The following is an 18,285-nucleotide window of genomic DNA, read 5'->3' as shown; positions in this document are numbered from 1 at the left end:
CTCCCCACCATTATCCACCCTCCCACCATGACCAAGGGCTGGCTGGGCCTATGGATTGTCAATCAGTAAAAATAGAAGCACTTTCATCCTATGGCAATGTTTCCCCTACCATTATATAGACAAGGCACCCTGTCCCCAAATTATGTTGTTGCCACTCCGAAGCTCCATAAAAGGTTGCACCTGATTCAATCGGTTTTAATTAAATGTGATGTTGGCAGCCTTGGATGTTTGTATGAGTCGAGACAAAGCGTTTGCATCCTATGATGAGACGCATCAAAAACCACATGTAACTGTTCCTTAATAATGCAACTTTGAACTTGTACAAAGTTGAAAACGATAAATAATAAAAGTTAGTTTTAAACATAAAAGGTTTGACTGCTGACTGGATCATGAAAATAAACACTGGTTTGTTTCACGTGACGGGTCCCAGGCAAATTCCAAAAGCTTAGTTGGGGTCATGTCATTAAAAAGTTGGTGGACCACTGGCTAATTTCTTGTGTATGTGGGCCATGTCCAGCTATTGAAAAGTGACACCCTGATAGTGAATGACTGGCTGTCAGGATAACAGCTTTGTCAACCAACAGTAAATTGTCTCCCTTCTCCACGTTGAATGAGCTCACCTTTGAGACCATGTACATTCTATATCAGGGACTGTTCTTCTACTTCCGCCATTTGATTCTTGTCCATTTTTTGGTCTCACCTTCCTCCACATGTCTTTTATCTCCATTCCTCCGACTGATTTACAACTTACAATGACTGTGGTTTCTAAACTGGGAAACATTTATTAGTAGTAGTTCATATTTGGGGGTGGACTTTAAGAAGGGATGTTTCATGTCCATAGTAGCAATAAGTGTGTGTGTTTGTTTGTGTAAGAGAGATAGTTAGAGTGGGAACACATTGTGCATGTGTGTGTCAGAGAGAAAGTGTGTTTGAGATAGATTTTGACAGACACACGGAGTTGAATAATAGGTTTATAAGGCCTTGGTCAGTGGAGGAGCCTTAAAATAGGTTAGAGGAGCGGCATGGGAGGTGGGAGTCTCCAACCTTTCCACCAAATATAAAACCACCCACCCTATGATAGTCTGAGTTTGGCCTCTCTCTTTTCACCCCTTTCTCTGTCCGTCCATCTCTCTCCCCATCTCCTTCTGGGCTCCAAATCATCCTCCTTGAGCCCTTCTCCAGAAAGACATCCACGTTTATTTATTCGCCTCGTGAGCCTAACCAAACACAGGCAATATGGAGGCCATCAAGAAGAAGATGCTGATGCTGAAGATGGATAAGGAGACAGCTCTGGAAGCGGCTGACCAGTCCGAGATTGACAAAAAGGCAGCTGAGGATAAGAGCAAGCAGGTGGGGACACCTAGCCTAGCTTAGGCTAGTATTCTCAGTATAATTCTAGTTAGTAAGTAATTAGGTGATGCTAACGCATACACAGTTGATTAACTTTGGTAACACAGGTAGGCCAGCAATTGCTAAGATGCTAACCATACCTTGGTTAGGGGAGGTCAACTGAAGGTTAATCGTGAGGCCTTACAATAGAGCTCAAATTCAAAATGAGTCTGTCAACACTGAATGTAATAAGAGTATTTAAAAGCAAATCATTACTTTGAGAAGGCAAGCAACCTGTGCTCACACAAAGTGTTATTAACAATAAATAACACAAATTATAATAATTATTCTTCAAGCTAATATATGTTATGGCATATACCATATTTATTAACTATGTGTATGTTTTTTTTAAACTCAATGATAACAATATTTAGGAAGTTCAAGGTGGAGTTTGAAGAATGCAAACAAATTATCTTGGTATTTCTACCGAAACGTAGAAAAAAATATCCAAATGACAAATCCAAGTTTGACAGCCAGGAGCCTTTATAAAGGCCTAAACTTAATTGACAGATAATCACAGGAAAAGACAAGTGAAGACATTATATCTGGACCCTAAAGTGATTATCGTGTTCCAGAGAGCTCCATAATCTATAATAAGACCGTGCGTGTGGGTATTCTTCTTAACAGTGACAGCTGTCCTCCTGCCCCCAAGTTGGAATCCAACAGTTTGGTTGGGAACAACAACAAGGACAGACAATAGTTTTACACAGCAGTCCAGGGACGAAGGCTGAAAGCCTGGGGATATTAATACCCACAAGGCATTGCGACTGTAACCCCTCAACACATTCATTCGGCTACTCATACTTGTGGATGTTTGGGATCAATTGCTCATCAAAAGCGAACCAATCATTATACATAACATTCCAAAACAGTCTTGTTCACTAAGTAATGAACCAAAGCCCGAAATATGTGCTACCTAACATGATTGTTTTCTCTAATCTCCCAATGACTTGGTTTTGTACTATGGAAATATGTTTTCGGAAACATTGTGATGTTGACCTCTCTTTCTCACATCTTGCAACTTACTGTATGTGTGGTTCTTTCCACTCTATAGCCTGGTCTTCACACATCTTGGCTTGTCTTACTCTGAGTTTCTTCCCTTTAACATCCTCTCATACTGTATCTCTCCCTCGCTCAATTGTCCTCTCCTCACTGTCTCTCCATCTCCTCTCTTTCTGCCTGTTTGTCTCTCTCTTTCCCACTCCTCCCTGTCCGTTGTTCTTTCCCTCCGTCAGAATGACGATGCATTGATCCAGATGCAGAAGAAGCTGAAGGGGACTGAGGATGAGCTGGACAAATATTCTGAGGCCTTGAAGGATGCCCAGGAGAAGCTGGAGGTTGCAGACAAGAAAGCTGCAGATGTAAGTTCCGTTGGCACACCAAACAGCACACCACACAAACGTCCCTCTCACACCCACAGATACAAACAAGGCCTCTCTTCCCATCATATCAGTTTCCACACACACAGGTCAACCCGTCAGGCCCACACCCTTTCTCTACCTTATTTTGATCCCTCTCTTCCTATCTGTCCCATGATAATGATGAAATGGTTTTGTCAGGGAAGCACTCCCCTGATATAGCACATCCACCTGGCACACAAATAATTTGCCTTCTTATGGCAAAGCCCTGAGAAGGCTCTCCCATGCCAAAATACCATGGGGTTTAAAATAGGAGAGGTCAGAATGGTGGGCGCGGAGGAAAGGGGGGGTGGGAGGGGGTGCAAAGGCTATGTCTACACAGACACTGTCATAGGGCGTGTTCGTAAATTCACTCTGGCTATCTACTCCGATTTCAGAGCGCTCTCGTCTGAGTGTGCCAGAGTGCAAAATAACTGATGAATTTACGAACGCTCAACACCCATTGAATATGGTCGGTGTCAGTAAACATCGGCAAAAAAGCTTAATACATTTTTTGCCAGCAGCACAGTTACAGTCACCAACGCTCTGGATAACATGAAAACAGCCAAACCAGCTTTGCTAGGGCAAGTAAAATGGTCAGAGTGAGGTGTTCTCTCATTTATGTCTGGAAGTAGCTAGCAAGCTAGCTAACTTTAGCCAGTTAGCTTGGGTGCTTGAATGCTGTTGTGAGGTCAGAACGCTCAGATCAACCCTATTCTTCGGCCAGAGACACCCTGAGAGCGAAACCCTCTGAATTTACAAACGGACAATCTGACAACGCTCTGAATTTATGAACGCCCAGAGCGCACTCTGAGTGCTCTTTGGCACTCCAGAGTGAATTTACAAATGCACCCATAGAGACAATGCTGTTAAACCCCCCTGCTGGTCCATACCATGTGGTAGATAGGCCCTGAAGAAGAAAAGCAGTAAGAGACCTTGAGAGGAACCAGAATCCTCAGTGAGGATAAAGATAACACAACATCTATGCCCTGGCTCGTGTGGCATCTCAGACAATCTAATGGCATAATGTCATGACTTGTGGTCTTAGTTGCCAGGACAGAATATCCCTTCAGTCTTTAGTTAGTCTCGAGGGACAGAGACACAACAAGACATTAGTGAGGCAGGAGACATCCACAGTCAGGTGGAGAGATCTACATGTACTGCAGGGGCCATTACAAACCCTGGCGTGTGGCGTTCTGTAACCACACAACACAAAGCAAAATGGCCATCCAGGGTCAGCCATAAAATATATACTGCTCCCCCTCCTCCCTACCAACTGGCAAGCACCACCCCCTGCAGTGGCATTTTGGTGCAAAGCCTCTCGGCATCCAAGAGGGGGTAACATTGATTTAGACAGGGTGTCACTCTGCATAGCCAGCTGGCTACAAGCCCCCCCACGCACCCAATGGGGGATTAGTGCTAATAGTGTCGCCATGTCACTGCTGTTATCACTCCTGTCATCATTGTGTTCCCGGTGACTAGGAAGAGTGTAGCGGGGACGATTAATATCGTTACACCTTCAAACTACTCGGGTTCAAATGTCATTGACACTCCCAGACTGGTGTAATCCATTGTGGAGTTACTGAGGATTAGGGACACGTTTCAAACGATTGGCTTGCTCTTTGTTGAGATAATCTTTCCTGGAACATTGTATTGGGAGATGTGTGGGTGGCACACATTACTTTCTCTTCTAATGGAGTTGCTAGCGTTTCCTGACCCTTAATTAAATGTCAAGAGACATAAGAAACAGGCAAGAGATCAACTGCAGTCTTTTTGACATTGCACTGTCAGGTGGTTAGAGTTACAAAGGCAGATCAAAAGAACTCATCCAGTATCCAATTATCATTTGATTATTTAATTGATTTAAATCATAACTTACATTCAAAATAAAATGCAACGCCACTCGTGATTCATATGCCCCCCCCCCCCCGCCCCCCAAAAAACCCTGAACCAGTACCTGAGCTTGATGAGATGATGAATATGACAAGGTCTCCTCTGATGCCTAGGATCCTTCAATTTAAAGTCACATTAACCAGCTCTGAAAACGTTATAATGTCAAAATATGTTCGGTACTCACCAAAATATGACGTTTTGGAGAGCAACTATCGTCATTACTGCCGTTATGCACGGTATGTACTTCCAAAAAAGGTTCAAATAAAAATCAAATAAATGATTTTTTTGGATACAGTAGCGCTGCTGGATCAGCCGACCTGTGCATGGCAGCAATGAGTGATTTTATTGCAGGTGCCGAAGATGGATTTGGCGCATGCGAACTTGGTAAAAAACAATAGATCCTTTTTATTCATTCCTTTTTTGGAAGCACATACTGTGCGTCTCCTCAGCCCAGGTACTGGTTCAGCCAAAGACCGGCTATTATGTGTAACCATGGGGACATCTAGTGGTTAGAAAAGCCATACTCAAGTCCACATACAACTTGACATATGCACTTGTCAATGAACATCACCCATGGACCATGGTGCATATTTCTGGATACATGGGGCGAAAAGAGTAGTAATACGCAATTTAAGCCATCTCACACCTACTGAATACCATGGAATGAATATTTACATACACTAAAACCATCACGTACAACATTTATATCCTGCAAGATGTGTCACTTGAGCATGGGCTAAAAGCAGGGGTCTCAAGCCAACACATTTCACAATTAGCCAGAGCATTACACGGCAGTATACATCTTCTTTATGCTAAGTAAAACCACTCACTGCTCTCCAGTCCAAATAATGGCCTGGCCAGCTGGTATATGCAGCTTGGACAGATGGCCCTGTGAGCTGAGGGCAGCAATCCAAGAGTGCCTAGAAGAGATGGGCCATGACAAACCACTGCAGACAGGACCTAGACCTATAGTGACAAAAGTAATACATGAAAAATAAATATTGCTTCAGATTAACCTTATTGCTACCCACTGGCCACACTGGTTGAATCAACGTTGTTTTCATGTCATTTCAAAGAAATTACGTTCAACCAACGTGGAATAGATAGACTTTAAATTGACGTCTGTGCCCAGTGTGGGGGTTGCAGCCTGGTCTCATAGACTAGACGTAGCATACTAAATGTAAATCCAAGGCACTCAAATTAGTATGATATGTAACCCTACCAAATGTAACATAAGACAGATAGTTGCTTATGGCAAAAACAAAATTATGGTGGTTGCGAGATCAAATCTCATCACAGACAACTTTATAATTTTAGCTAATTAGTAACTTTTCAACTACTTTTGAGCTACTTTGCAACTACTTAGCATGTTAGCTAACTCTTCCCCTAACCTTACACCTTTTAGCTAACCCTTCCCCTAACCCTGTTAGCTAACCCTTCCCCTAACCCTTTTAGCTAATCCTTCCCCTAACCCTTTTAGCTAATCCTTCCCCTAACCTTAACCCTTTTAGCTAATCCTTCCCTTAACCCTTTTAGCTAACCCTTCCCCTAACCCATTTAGCTAACCCTTCCCCTAACCTTAATCCTTTTAGCTAACCCTTCCCCTAACCTTAACCCTTTTAGCTAACCCATTTAGCTAACCCTTCCCCTAACCATTTTAGCTAACCCTTCCCCTTAACCCATTTAGCTAACCCTTCCCCTAACCTTAACCCTTTTAGCTAACCCTTCCCCTAACCCTTTTAGCTAACCCTTCCCCTAACCTTAATCCTTTTAGCTAACCCTTCCCCTAACCTTAACCCTTTTAGCTAACCCTTCCCCTAACCCTTTTAGCTAACCCTTCCCCTAACCTTAACCCTTTTAGCTAACCCTCCCCCTAACCCATTTAGCTAACCCTTCCCCTAACCCTTTTAGCTAACCCTTCCCCTAACCTTAACCCATTTAGCTAACCCTTCCCCTAACCTTAATCCTTTTAGCTAACCCTTCCCCTAACCTTAATCCTTTTAGCTAACCCTTCCCCTAACCTTAACCCTTTTAGCTAACCCTTCCCCTATCCCATTTAGCTAACCCTTCCCCTAACCCTTTTAGCTAACCCTTCCCCTAACCTTAACCATTTTAGCTAACCCTTCCCCTAACCTTAATCCTTTTAGCTAACCCTTCCCCTAACCTTAACCCTTTTAGCTAACCCTTCCCCTAACCCATTTAGCTAACCCTTCCCCTAACCTTAACCCTTTTAGCTAACCCTTCCCCTAACCTTAACCCATTTAGCTAACCCTTCCCTTAACCCTTTTAGCTAACCCTTCCCCTAACCTTAACCCATTTAGCTAACCCTTCCCCTAACCCTTTTAGCTAACCCTTCCCCTAACCTTAACCCTTTTAGCTAACCCTTCCCCTAACCTTAACCCTTTTAGCTAACCCTTCCCCTAACCTTAACCATTTTAGCTAACCCTTCCCCTAACCCATTTAGCTAACCCTTCCCCTAACCCTTTTAGCTAACCCTTCCCCTAACCTTAACCCTTTTAGCTAACCCTTCCCCCAACCTTAATCCTTTTAGCTAACCCTTCCCCTAACCTTAACCCTTTTAGCTAACCCTTCCCCTAACCTTAACCCTTTTAGCTAATCCTTCCCCTAACCTTAACCCTTTTAGCTAATCCTTCCCCTAACCCTAACCTTTACCCTTTAACCTAACTCCTAAACTTATCCATAACCCGTAGCCTAGCTAACGTTAGCCAGCTACCTAACGTTAGCCACCTAGCTAGAATTTGTAACTTAACATACGTTTTGCTAATTCGTAACATATTGTACATTTTGAAAATTCACAACATATTGTATGTTTTGCAAATTCGTAACAATAATACTTTTTTCAAATTCTTAACATATTTTACATTTAGCTAATTCGTAACATGTAATACAAATTGTAATTCGGAACATATCATGCGAAATGGGTGATGGGCATCCATAAATTAATACATACCATACAAAACTTAACATTTCATCCACCCTAGTCATAGACTGTTCTCTCTGATACCGCACGGCAAGCGATACCGGAGCGCCAAGTCTAGGTCCAAGCTACTTCTAAGCAGATTCTATACCCCCAAGCCATAAGACTCCTGAACATCTAATCAAATGGCTACCCAGACTATTTGCATTGCCCCCCTCCCCCTCTTTTACACCGCTGCTACTCTCTGTTGTTTTCATCGATACATCGTCACTTTAATAACTCTACCAACATGTACATATTACCCCAACTAACCGGCTTCTAAACAGCTTCTATACCCCCAAGACATAAGACTCCCCGCACATTGACTCTGTACCATGTACCCCCTGTATATAGTCTCGCTTTTGTTAATTTACTGCTGCTCTTTAATTACTTGTTACTTTTATTTCTTGATCTTATCCATATTTTTTTAAACTGCATTGTTGGTTAGGGGCTCGTAAGTAAGCATTTCACTGTAAGGTCTACACCTGTTGTATTCGGCGCATGTGACTAATAACATTTGATTTTATTTTGATTTGATTTCATACTAAATTGCGTGTCTCGGATTTACGTACATAATAATACGAAATGAGGTTGAGCTACTAGCCAGGTCTAAATATGACAATTTATTGGTTTACTGTTTCATTGTCTTTGCGTTGGAGAACTTTATTGCATTATCATTTGGTTAAAATCAAAACTATCCAGGTGGCGGGAATATATAAGGCGTCAGTTCCCCTTTGACAGGGCGGAGTAGACCGGAAGCGTGCTGTCTGCTGAAATAAGGAAGCGAGCGAGGCAACTGAGCAGTGGAGGGAGAGAGAACCGTCTTTGCACAGCTTTCCTCCAAATTCTTGGCTTATTCATTTTCAATAGACAACTGGAACAACCGTCCATACATTTTGCTTAAAAGGAAAATCCTACTTGTATTCATCTTGTTGGAACTGCCTTTCGAACCTATAATATTTACTTTAGCAGCTAGCTAGCTAGCTAACGACGCTGTCTTTCTATCGACACATCGAGGTGAAAACGGTTTCAGTTTTTAGGCTAGGTTTACAGTTTTTAGGCTAGTCTAATTGATTAATTCGGCATAGTTATCACTCGAACTACTTGGGAGTTAAGTTTTTATGCACATTACATTTGTCTGCCGGTAAGAATTAATTTAGACTATAAACTGACTTCCTACAGTGTTGAGTAACGTTAGATTGAAAGAAACGAAGCTCTGTTCTAATTTCCAGTTTGGACTCGTTGGCGGGGCGTTGGTTTGTCTGTTCGGGAGAACATCGCATCGGAGAACGACGTTTGCCAGCTTGCAACCAATCCAACTGGAACGACTAACGTTAGCATCCTGCATCAGCTAGTTATTAGAAACGCGTTTTCAATCTTTGCAAATTAGCTAGCAAACTAAATCAACGTCAGAAAATGGCCAATAGCATCGACGCAGTGAAGCGAAAAATTAAAGTTTTGCAGCAACAGGCGGATGAAGCCGAGGAAAGAGCTGAGACTTTGCAAAGACAGGTTGAAGAGGAGAAGCGGTCAAGGGAACAGGTAACGTTGAAATAACCTTCCGGCGTCTGCCGACGTTAGGCCTTGAATAATCCAGGTGCTAGGTAGAGGTCTTAGCTAGGTAACTAGATGCATTGATTTGTGATGTTATGTCAACTTTACAGTACCGTTTGAACTGAACCTCCTAGCCAGTTGGCTGGATAGCTACCGTTGGCACCTATTTTTGTCGGGTTTCTTCAGCTGGCTCAGTCCAATAGCCTCATTTGGAGGTGAAAGATGTGACAAATTCCTGCTAAATCAGCTAGTTGGTTTTGGGCGTCCTCATAGAGAGAGAAGACTCATCGTGGATATAACCAGTTTTAGCATGGCCATTGTGTCATTTTTAAAGTAGTCAACTGGGTTGGGAGAAATCAGCTAATGATCAGCGCATTCTATTGAAATTGGGTGCGATGGTTTGTAAATGGATATAAGCTATAACAGCCATCTAGAGGCCACAATAAATGAGACAATATTTGGTTCAGGACTCCAGCACTACAGGTGGCAGTAAACCACCACTATTGGCTTTCCAATTTTTTTTTTAAGACAAGAAGAAAAGTGAATAAAAGTGGATTTGGTTTCAATAGATAAATAAAAAAACGAACTAGGCAAGTTGGTTAATAACAATTTCTTATTTACAATTTTGTTGGTAAGCTAGGGTTGCGACCTTTCTCACTACCAAATAAGGGACAAAAGGTGGCGTGCACGGTGGTGTGAAGTTGTGTGAATGAATATAGTGTATGTTCTTATTCAATTGGAAAGGCAAAAACAAATTATATTCCATTTAGTCTATAGCTTTACTAAAACTATATCATTATGTTAACTTTTGTGACTAAACATCAAAATAAATGATCAATGAAATCACTATTTGGACCTTTACAGCAAGAAATAACATTTCAAATGTGAGAGGGGCATGAGTCACTCACCAAGTCTGCTTTTTCCATGGATATTTTTTGCTGCTCTTGACTGATTAAAGCAGTCCTTCTGTATAGCCAGAGAAGTCCTTACATGACAAGTCAGAGTTCACAGATATTTGAAGTTCATTTTTGATCAGCTCTGTGCTGCATCTGTTTCTTTAGTCTGACCATTTAATGGTCATCAGAGAAAATCCGCTCTACAAAGGCATTTGAGCCTGGCACACTGAGGACAAATGAGACAATCCTGAACATGTTGATTAAGTTGGCTTTCTCTAGGTTTTGGAAAACTGCCACCCACTTCTCACTGGTGGATTTTGTGGTGTCCTGTCTGGTTTTCTGCAGTCTTTTTTGCAGGTTTATCCATATTTCCTTGATATGCCAAACCGACTGAACAACAACAGAAAATACTTTGCAGGATTTGGTGTGTTTACGCTATACTGTGATTGGCTGAATATACGGGACAACGGAGGTCCCGTATGGGACAAAGCAATTTGGCCCAATATTAGGGACATCCCGGCTAATACGGGACAGTTGGCAACCCTATTAAAACAACCAACCCGTCTATGGCGCAGCCCATGCTGTCGCAGATGAAGCATGGCACAGATACAAAGATGGTCCTCGATCCATCTCTATGGGTGTCCTGCGTTTCCCATTATCTTAAGAATAATTCTACCCAAAGATCTTTGATTGGATATGTTTTATTGTGCAATGCTAATTCCAAGATAAATGTTGGTCAAATGCTTTGAATAGTTTGTATTTCAGTTGTCCCTGTATTTCCCCACTCACTGGAATTTCAAACGTTTGCCCCCTAGGCTTGGCCCTCAACAACTTGCCAAATTCCTCCTCTCTAAGCTCACTAGGAGCTAGTGATGTAAGAGCCTGGGTTGCTACACAGTGCAACATGTATTGCGGTTTTATGGCGCACTACTTTGGCCCAGGCTCTTGTAATTCTATGGTTAATTTGGTCACATGCAGATGATACAAGCATGTCTATGTTTCCGTATGGTTTTCTCCTTTCATCCCATGATAAAACTCCTACAAGACATGCATGCTCACTGATATGCGCTCAGCGTCTTTTTCAAGGAGGTACACAAGTGCTACTGTTATTTGGAGCAAAACAAATGCAACACACTAACTGATTGGCTATAAACGGCTATTCCAGAGCAATTGACTGAAAGAAATGGCTTATACAGTGGACAGTCATTTTTAAATGAGGGTCTCTTGGTCAACAGCTATACTCTAGCACAGAGGCCCGCGTTGGAAGCGGGTGAGACAGAGCGTGAGGCTCCTGTGGAGTCATTCTATTATGGTGCACAGGAAGTGTGGTTTTCAACTGATTGTGGTGGGGCTTTTTTTGCCACTGCTGTCAGAGGAAATGACAACTGACGACTAAAAAAAATCTTGGTTATGAGTCGCGTGTGTCTTCCTCTAGGTAAGACACACACGCGACAATGAATGTTTGGCCCTTCTCCCACAGAATAAATCATCAGGCCTAGTCTGGAGGAGTTATGCTGTATCATTCCACCTGTCTGACTCAGCCTTCTGGAAGTCTACAGTGTTCAGAAATGCTACCATTCTTCGACATGAGCTCCTCTGAAGACTCGGATCATGTTGCATCTTGGTCATAAGGTGTACAAACACTAAACTCCACCAAGCTAACTAGACACCTCATTCTCAAGTCTAGAGCTGAAATGTCTCTGCGCTACAGCGTTCTCCGTAGAGGAATTTGAAGATGCATACGCACGCTCCTCACTTCCAATAATCTAGAATAGTATATTAACTCATACATCCACCACCATGGCTGCAAAATACCACCTCCAGAATGTGCTTGGTCAGACCGGAAGAAGCTAACTAACAGCACTCTTGTCTTTGGTGACAGAAAGCTATTTCAAGGGTGTGAGGGGGGTGCCGATTTGCATATCTCTATGGCGCTGGCCTACGTTGGCGAGAGGCACATTTCTCATGAAGGCTGTCAAACACTTGCATACAAGTGCCATGGCAACCGGGTTTGACTGTGCTCCGAAGTCGTTCTTTCATGCAGCCACAGCAGGTTGCCTGTGGTTGTTGTGTGTATGTAGTAGGGGTAGTTAAGGGTTGCCATGTACATCGACATCTGAAAGGTGCTGTGCTTTCATTTCTTTATGCTCCCTTTCTGTTTTCAGTTTGGTGGTCTGTCTCAATATTGCAGTGTTAGCTTTACATGGTTTTCATCTGACAGATGGTCTTACCCAAAGCCATAGAGGAGAGTTTGTGGTTTCAACCTAAATGGTTCTGATACTCTTCGCTGACATGATTCCATGGCTGTCATGCTAGCGTCTCCTGGGCACTATTTGTAAACAGTGGCAGCAGCATCATGGCGCCCAGCTCTATAGTCAGTCAAACGCTTTACCCATTTATGATTTGTCTCATGTACATTTACTAGATGGTACATGCATACAATTTAGCAACGAACATGGAGGTATTACAAGTAACAGACAGTCCTAATCCTCAATGTGCTTCGCAGTATATACTGAGCTGTGTAAGTGTTAGCCTCCTTCTGGTCCATCTTCTGATCTGGCCATCTGGTTGTGGCTATCTAAGGCTTAATAAGCCTCCTATCCTTCTCTCACTGCTCTTTGTCTTCCGCTCGCTCTTTCTGACACCGCATTATTCCTCTGCTCCAAGGCATGGAGAGTGAGAACAGCCAGGTTACTCTCTACAAGGCACTAAAACATTTATTCACTCCAAGTGCTTTAACCTTTCCCTCATCCGTCTCAGTGTGTTTTCTCTCCCTTGTTTTTCCATACCCGACCCACCCAGGGTAGGCAGCACAGTCATCTAGGCTGGCGTGCCCAATTAGTGCCATTCATGGCCATGGAGACCACTGGCATGTCTAACCCATACACCAGCACATCAGTCAGATTCGCTGTGTGCATTTAGTGTATCCAACTCTTATGGTGATCAAATGTGACGGGTTGGTGTCCATTACAAAGACTCTGCGAGCACACACTTTCCCAGCTCTGTTCCAGTTCAGTGGAGAGTGCTGCTTCTTTCTCTCTCTCACCCACACATACAGGCTGAGGGAGAGGTGTATCCTTTAACAGACCTGTGTGTATAACTGCCGGTTATGTCATAGTAACTCTTACACTACCAGTGTGTTATGTGATTGTAGGCTACATCTGTAATCCTTCTCTATATCAAAGGCTGAGGTGGTGTGAAATATGTCCTTATTGAAGGTACCGGTATGTCATGATGTGCTGTCTGTGTTGGAAGAGGTGTCTCAAATGGCTTTTGTGAACTTATGGTGTACAATAATAACCTCTCTGTCCCCATCCAGGCTGAGGCTGAGGTGGCCTCTCTGAACAGGCGTATCCAGCTGGTTGAGGAGGAGTTGGACAGGGCCCAGGAGAGACTGGCCACCGCTCTGCAGAAACTGGAGGAGGCAGAGAAAGCTGCAGATGAGAGCGAGAGGTGTGTGTGTTGAAGGGGTGGAGGTGGGGCGGCGTTCTCAGTCTTCACCGGGTCACGCCACTTCCTGTTGTGGGACAAGGTCATTGGTGGGTGTGAGCTGAAAGTAGCCTATTTGAGGGTGTACCCTGTGGATAATGAACAGGTTTGTCTATATAGGCTAGGACACTATCTCACACACACACACACACCTTTGTATCAGTGCCCCTCCTCCGATCTGGCCTGCATTATAGGGTCCTGACACCACATATCAGCAGAAGAGGAGAGCTGTGGAGGTAGTTCGCCACCAGACTATACAGAGAGATGTGCTCACCTGTTTCTCTCCTACAGTATTTCCTCTGCAGAAAGCTAAGGCCTGCAATACACTGTAATATGGTAACTAAGTCCAAAACACTTTTTTGACACTCATGCCTATCTTTCTCTCTCTACCTCCCTTTCTCTCAGGGGTATGAAGGTGATTGAGAACAGGGCCTCCAAGGATGAGGAGAAGATGGAGATGCAGGAGATCCAGCTGAAGGAGGCCAAGCACATCGCTGAGGAGGCCGACCGCAAGTATGAGGAGGTGAGCTGATCAGGACCCCCCCCCCCCCTCCAACACACGGTCACACCTAGAACAAGGCTCTGTGGCTTCTGAAGAAGTCTTGGACCGTGCATCACCGCTTCTTTCGTTCTCATTCTCTTGCTCTTATCAAATGTTTCACTTCCTTTGCTCTCTGCCTCTCTACCCCTACAGGTGGCTCGTAAGCTGGTGATCATTGAGGGTGATCTGGAGCGTACAGAGGAGAGGGCTGAGCTGGCTGAGGGGTGAGTCGCTTTCTCACATACTTAATCAGTCTCCCTGTACCTCTCCACTACAGTCGTACACTGCATCTGCTTAAGCTTGTAGCAGAACACAAAAACACCCATCGGTTCCCTCACTCTTACACTGCAGAAGTAAGTTTAAAGCCACAATGGGTTTCAGCCACACCTTTTGCATGGCATTACTTAACTGGCGCCAACAATGGCTTTGCCTGACTGCACGACGCGTTCGCTCTCGTCACAGTAGGAACTGCACACCCACTTTTGTCACTTTTTACTTTTACATGTTTTGAGGATTTGTAGTTACACATCCAGTTTACCGTTTATCTGCTGCATTTACTATGCAACAGAACGATACTGTTACTTTGTAATTACCTGTAGTATAGCTGTAATAGGAAATATGTATTCAAATGTCTGCTAGCACTACTCTGGACCAACACGTTATCATTAGTGTAAAAGTGGGAATGCTGTAACAGTACCATCACCATATCCAATCTGTTCTCCCCCTCTCCCCATATGTATGTGCCGGTTTGTGTGTGCATGTGTCCTGGGTTTACCATACCGACATGTCCCTTTGTCGGTTACCATTTTCTCTTTCCCCTCTATCTTGTCCTTCTCTTTTTCTCTCTTTCTGCATGCGCTTCTGTGTCATGTGACCCCCTCCCCTCCCTCCCACTCACTAACAGCAACGCCCGGAGGTTGGAGGAGCAGCTGAGGGGTTTCGACCAGTCACTGAAGAGCCTGCAGGCCTCTGAGGACAAGGTACCACCCCCCCTTTCTCCCTGTTCTTACCAACTACAGGACACAGAATGGTGCCTTATGGTGACCCTCAAAGGGTCTGACTGGGGTCTTCATTACAGACGTCCATAAACACGACCCTCTGAACTTGGTTTGTGAGGACCAGGAATGCACACAGGGATTTGCAGTCCTCCTACCCTCGCTAACATAAATTCCCGCGTTCATCTGGCTGCATGACTGACTGCTGTAATTGTATAGCTGCTGCCTCCGCGATCCTTTCCCCTTCTCATGTGTGCTCCTTTTCACTTCTCTCTCAAACGCTCTGCATACCATCCGCATGAATTTACCCGACCTACAGGCACTCCATATTCCAAGTTTACTAAGAGTATTTGACCACAAACATTTTCCCTTTTTTTTATTTATTTTATTTATTTTTTATCAGGGATTTGTATAAGTCTATGCTTTGTTGAGAGATGATTTAGTTTGTAGCATAATGGCTGTGGTCTGGGTCCCATTCCTCCGAGGTTAAAGTCCATGCCTTTCTCTCCTTGTTTTTCTCTTTGTAAATCTCTCCGTCTGTTTTGTCTCTACCCCCACCCTCTAATTCCCCTGTTCATTGTTACATGTCTTTTCCTTGCCCCTCACCTTATCCGTTGACCTTTGTCCTCATTTCCCTCACCCCCTCTTCCTCATCCCCCTCTTCCCAAACCCTGCCAAAACCCCAAATGAACCGCAAAAAAACCTAAATAATACTGCAGCAAATGCGCCGAGTTGGAGGAGGAGCTGAAAAATGTCAGCAATAACTTAAAGTCCCTGGAAGCCCAAGCTGAGAAGGTAGGAGGGAGGGGAAACCCTGCATGCTTTTTGAACTGAAAGTAACGGCACCCAGGGCCGTCCTAGATACAACTACAGGTCCATTGACCACCTAAAACCCTCCAAAGCCGTATTGAACTGAAATCGGTGTTGCTGGTGAATTTCTTTAACTACAATATGATGACCACAACCCTGGATGTTGTGCATAACCTGAATTTGAAATGTTTGGTTTCCTTTTAAGAAGGGATAAACTTAGTATTCTGTAATGTTTTAATAAGCATGTGTACTGGTATATGCTACTTAATGCTTGACTTTAGTCTATAATGTCATGTGTAATCAACTTAATGAATTTATCAAAGTAGAGGCAGACCTGTTTGCCTTGTAACGGTGTCTGGGTTTGTGTCCCGCCCACAGCCTCAGCAAGTCAGTTGTTTCAGACATCCCCCAGAACTTGGTTTGGTTCCTGCTCATGTAACCACATGCATGTGCAACATAAGCTGATCTCTGTTTGGATGAACCGACCAATCAAACTGCCAGCATCACAAATTCCCAGGCAAAAACGAAGTTAGACATTTTATTGTCTGGAATGTAGAGAGACAAGTCCTCTTAATGGCTCTAGAAGGAAATTCCAGCCCCATGTTCCAGAGACACAGATGTTCTCTCCTGTTGCCATTTAAAAGGTGGAACTAGGAAGTACATACAAGCAGGCATCAAAACCAGCTCACCAGGGACTCTTTCCTCCATCCTGAAAATTCACTCCTCTCATCTGAAGGGGCCCAGGACTGGTTCTAACTAAGGCGTTTTCAGGGCAGGGAGGGAGTCTGCATGGCGGTTGTCTGCTGTGGTGTAATCCTTAAACTCTTCTAGATTTGAGGTCACACCCTGACTTTGCAGCTGTAAGAATGCTCCCCCCCCCAGGGTGATGACACTATACTGCACAACACCAGTGCTCTGATGCTCAGAGAAAGAGGCCTTTTCAGCAAACTCCCATTGCAAACGAGTGTCTGCCAATGATGTCATCCGACGAGAGAAGCCGGTTTTGTTTTCATTCTTCTCCCACCCAAACGCTAGCTACATTGAAGATGCACAGATAGAAAAACGGTCCATCTCAACTCCCCAGGCATGTTGAGGTTGAGTCACACTTGGTCTACACACCTCTCCCTCATTCTCACAAAAGCTTCACAGCTTGATGAGCCCATGCCTTCCCACTGCACTGTTGCAGCTCAGTCCGCACAAAGGTGGTAGCGACGATATTTATAACTAACCCAACATAGTTCATTTGTGTCGTTTACAGTGGGAGCAAATTAAGCATAGTGGGCAGAACAAGCAAGGAGGTAGGCCATGCATGAGCTAGCGAGTTCCTATTGGTGCGTTGACGCATATTTCCATTAGGTAACGCCTCTGCTGAAGTGCGCGTGTGCACAAACTCAATTTGACCTTGCACTCCTAAACAACACCATTTTGGTGGACATTGTAAACGGATAGCCCCGTGACATGTCTGGGTTACCCCTTCTGTCTGTGGTGGAGTTTCGATCACAAACTCAGTACAGCAGCCACATTTAAAAGCTTATGACCAGACTGAGTACTCAAAAGAGATGAGGAATAAGTATCAGTTTCTCCTAATTGTAGGCCAACCCCCTTCCCAGAGGGTTTCTTTGCAGGTCAGTATCTGTTTCTCATTAGTCGCAGATGGCCCCCCCGCCACCCTCTTATTTTTTATATTGTATAGCACACATCTGCTAGAGGCTTCCAAATGGCGCAGTGGTCAAAGGCACTGCATCTCAGTGCTAGAGGCATCACTACAGACCCTGGTTCGATTCCAGGCTGTATCACAAACCATCCGTGATTCGGAGTCCCATAGAGCGGCGCACAATTGGCCCGGCGTCGTCTGGGTTAGGGTTTGGCCGGGGTAGGCCGTCATTGTAAATAAGAATTTGTTCTTAACTGACTTGCCTAGTTAAATAAAGAGGTGGGAAGATGTTGGGGAGAGCCAGTTAAATGGAGTGCTGTTTATAATTCCTAGATAAGCCTGTCAGCTACCTCTGATAGCTAAAAACACATTTGAATTATTGTCTTAAGCTTTGTCATTTTCTTCTTGCTCTGGCTCCACTAATGTGCAGCGTTGATTCGACTCTTTCTACTACATGACACAAGAATCCTGTCTGTTCTATGCGAACGCTCTGATGTTGTACTGTCCTGAATAAGCCTGAGGAATCCCCAGTGTTCCCAAAGTGTGATTCTCTGATTGGCTTTTCTTTCTTCCTCCCCTTTTGTCCCCTACAGTACTCCCAGAAAGAGGACAAGTATGAGGAGGAGATCAAGATCCTGAGCGACAAACTCAAAGAGGTGAGATTCCCCGGAAAAGCTTATCATGAAGCTC

The 18,285-nt window shown here is 44.0% G+C and overlaps 1 protein-coding gene across 9 annotated transcripts in view; it reads left to right on the top strand.

The window, feature by feature from the left end:
- The first annotated feature begins 1,221 nt into the window (after positions 1–1,221).
- LOC106605468 (tropomyosin alpha-3 chain) overlaps positions 1,222–18,285 on the top strand; it is a 27,559-nt gene continuing 10,495 nt past the window's right edge. For 2 of the 9 annotated variants that reach the window (XM_014201166.2, XM_014201164.1), the window contains exons 1-7: positions 1,222–1,350; positions 2,625–2,750; positions 13,426–13,559; positions 14,001–14,118; positions 14,290–14,360; positions 15,851–15,926; positions 18,189–18,251. In XM_014201166.2, the coding sequence (XP_014056641.1) occupies positions 1,237–1,350; positions 2,625–2,750; positions 13,426–13,559; positions 14,001–14,118; positions 14,290–14,360; positions 15,851–15,926; positions 18,189–18,251 (702 nt within the window). In that variant the 5' untranslated portion in view covers positions 1,222–1,236. Of the gene's footprint in view, positions 1,351–2,624; positions 2,751–8,419; positions 9,199–13,425; positions 13,560–14,000; positions 14,119–14,289; positions 14,361–15,040; positions 15,117–15,850; positions 15,927–18,188; positions 18,252–18,285 lie in introns of those variants that run through there. The other 7 variants (XM_014201167.2, XM_014201165.1, XM_045718489.1 and 4 more) reach the window with 6 other exon arrangements.

The sequence above is a fragment of the Salmo salar genome, chromosome ssa05 (genome assembly GCF_905237065.1).
Source record: "Salmo salar chromosome ssa05, Ssal_v3.1, whole genome shotgun sequence".
Taxonomy (NCBI): Eukaryota; Metazoa; Chordata; class Actinopteri; order Salmoniformes; family Salmonidae; genus Salmo; species Salmo salar.
Note: the sequence above shows the minus strand (reverse complement) of the source record. Positions and strands in the feature narration are given on the sequence as shown.